Source organism: Asterias rubens, chromosome 10 (genome assembly GCF_902459465.1).
Source record: "Asterias rubens chromosome 10, eAstRub1.3, whole genome shotgun sequence".
Lineage (NCBI taxonomy): Eukaryota > Metazoa > Echinodermata > Asteroidea > Forcipulatida > Asteriidae > Asterias > Asterias rubens.
In genome coordinates this window covers 18,408,257-18,410,174 of record NC_047071.1, presented here as the reverse complement: position 1 = coordinate 18,410,174, position 1,918 = coordinate 18,408,257, and the positions used below count along the sequence as shown (strand labels likewise).

Here is a 1,918-nt window from a genome sequence, read left to right as displayed (position 1 = left end):
TCCCACTGAGAAATAAGATACTAATATTTTGAACCGTCAGCCTATAAAATTATGTTACTTTTCTAGACTAGAAATGTTACTTTCAAGTTGGCGAAATGTTTCTCGTTGTTTTTGGACGAGAACTCCAACAAAGACAATGATCCACGCATTTTGACCGATGTTACATCAAGGATAAAACTATAGTTAACACACAATAAATGCATTTTGATATTATTTACAGAGCATGTTGTGAAATTCGTCGATTCATCTGACAACACGAGGTTGCCCCGTAAGTCTGTTGTAAGCTCGGGTAACCGGTCAGCGAGGCGGCAGCAGCCCGGTGTGCCGTCTGAATGCCGCTCATTCCCCCGAGGGACAGGTAGCCACTGCTCGGTGCGATCGCCGAAGATGGGTAGTACGGTGTGGCCGAAGAGCAATAGTTCTGCGAGGATGAGGTTTGTGTGGGCCAGGTGTCCGTGTATGAGTCAAACGAAGGGGAATACTGTCTTGACTGTGGTGGGAGACTGGACGGGTAATGTGCCGAGTAAGGGTTGAATGAGCTCGCCGTGTGGTAGGCCGTAGCAGGCGGTGAGAAGGTGGGGCCATACAGGCTGAAATGTCCGAAGGAATTCACGTGCTGTATCTGCGCCGGTTCATTCCTCCGTTTTGAGACTTTAAAACGCTTTGCTCTCCGTAGGAAACTCCCATTGCTGAACATGTCCCCACAGTCCGGATGCATCGCCCAGTAGTTCCCCTTCCCAGGCCGGCCCGGCGCTCTCGGGATCTTGATGAAGCAGTCGTTCAAAGACAAGTTATGACGGATAGAGTTCTGCCACCGCTGTTGGTTCTCCCTGAAATACGGGAACTTTTCCATGATGAATGCGTACACCTCGTTCAATGTCACCATACCGTCTTTGGAGTTCTGGATGGACATGGTAATGAGAGCGATGTACGAGTAGGGTGGCTTCACGTCGGCGAAGCGGCGTTTCTGCGGGGTCATGGAGCCTCCACTCCCGGTGCTTCCGTACCGGTCACGGTACGGTACAAGCCCGCTGTCATCTTCTGCCAGTAACTCGCAGGACGGAGAAGCCGAAATATGATGACTATTAATCACCCTTTCTCCATCACTAGGATGTTTCTCGATGTAGCATTCATCACTCTCACTCACATCGGCTGCAAACTCAGCAGTCATTTTTGTTTCAGTTCTCGTTATTTTCTCTCCTCCTCTAAATAAAAAAAGTTTTATTACACACCCAAAAAGCTTGTGGTTTGAAGTTAACAGAAATCGACGTGGTCACGTCACTCGGGTGCGATTATTGATGACTGTATAACAACTTCGATCGTCTCAGTTTTTAAAACAAACTCATCAGTTTGTCTGTCATGTCTATCAAGTCGCTGTCAAGTGGACAAGCAACGTCTTCCTTATGAATATTGATAAGCAAGATGACAAATTACTCCTCTAAGTCCTCACCTTGCGATCCCGTGTCGTGGTGGGGTAGGGTGAAAGGCGTTTGTTCGTTTAACCGGACAAAAGCCAACAATAGTGAGATGGCCGGCCCTCTCATCAGGATCAGCCCGGCCTTATAGCCTTTGGTGTGTTTAGATAACAGAAACACTTACATATCGATCCCCTCTTAGGACTGGTTTATGCTACCGTGTTTAGAGAGAGAGAGAGCTGCCCGGGTGGATGTTGGAGGGATGATGGGGTTGGGAGTTGGGAGGTCTTGAAATCATAGAAAACTACTAATCGACCAATTCTCTGTTAATTCGATGTTGACTCTGCATTGAACTCGTTTTTCTCCTCTGGATTGGTTCAGTGAAAGAATCACCTGAGGACACTTCTTGTTCGATTGTTACTACTCACCGGCCAGGAATAATTAGTATAGATTATAGTCTAGAGGCGGGTTATGAAGACATCATCTTGTGAATTTATCAAAAC

The 1,918-nt window shown here is 47.1% G+C and overlaps 1 protein-coding gene across 1 annotated transcript; it reads right to left on the bottom strand.

Annotated features, from left to right (window-relative positions):
- Positions 1 to 214: 214 nt before the first annotated feature.
- On the bottom strand, positions 215 to 1,171 carry LOC117296107 (forkhead box protein B2-like). The gene has a single exon (XM_033778978.1). It carries the CDS (start codon positions 1,169 to 1,171, stop codon positions 215 to 217), a length of 957 nt encoding a protein of 318 aa, XP_033634869.1.
- Between the last annotated feature and the right edge of the window lie 747 nt (positions 1,172 to 1,918).

Coding starts and splice junctions, on each gene's coding strand:
- LOC117296107 (XM_033778978.1), bottom strand. CDS start 1,171: ATGACTGCTGAGTTTGCAGCCGATGTGAGTGAGAGTGATGAATGCTAC.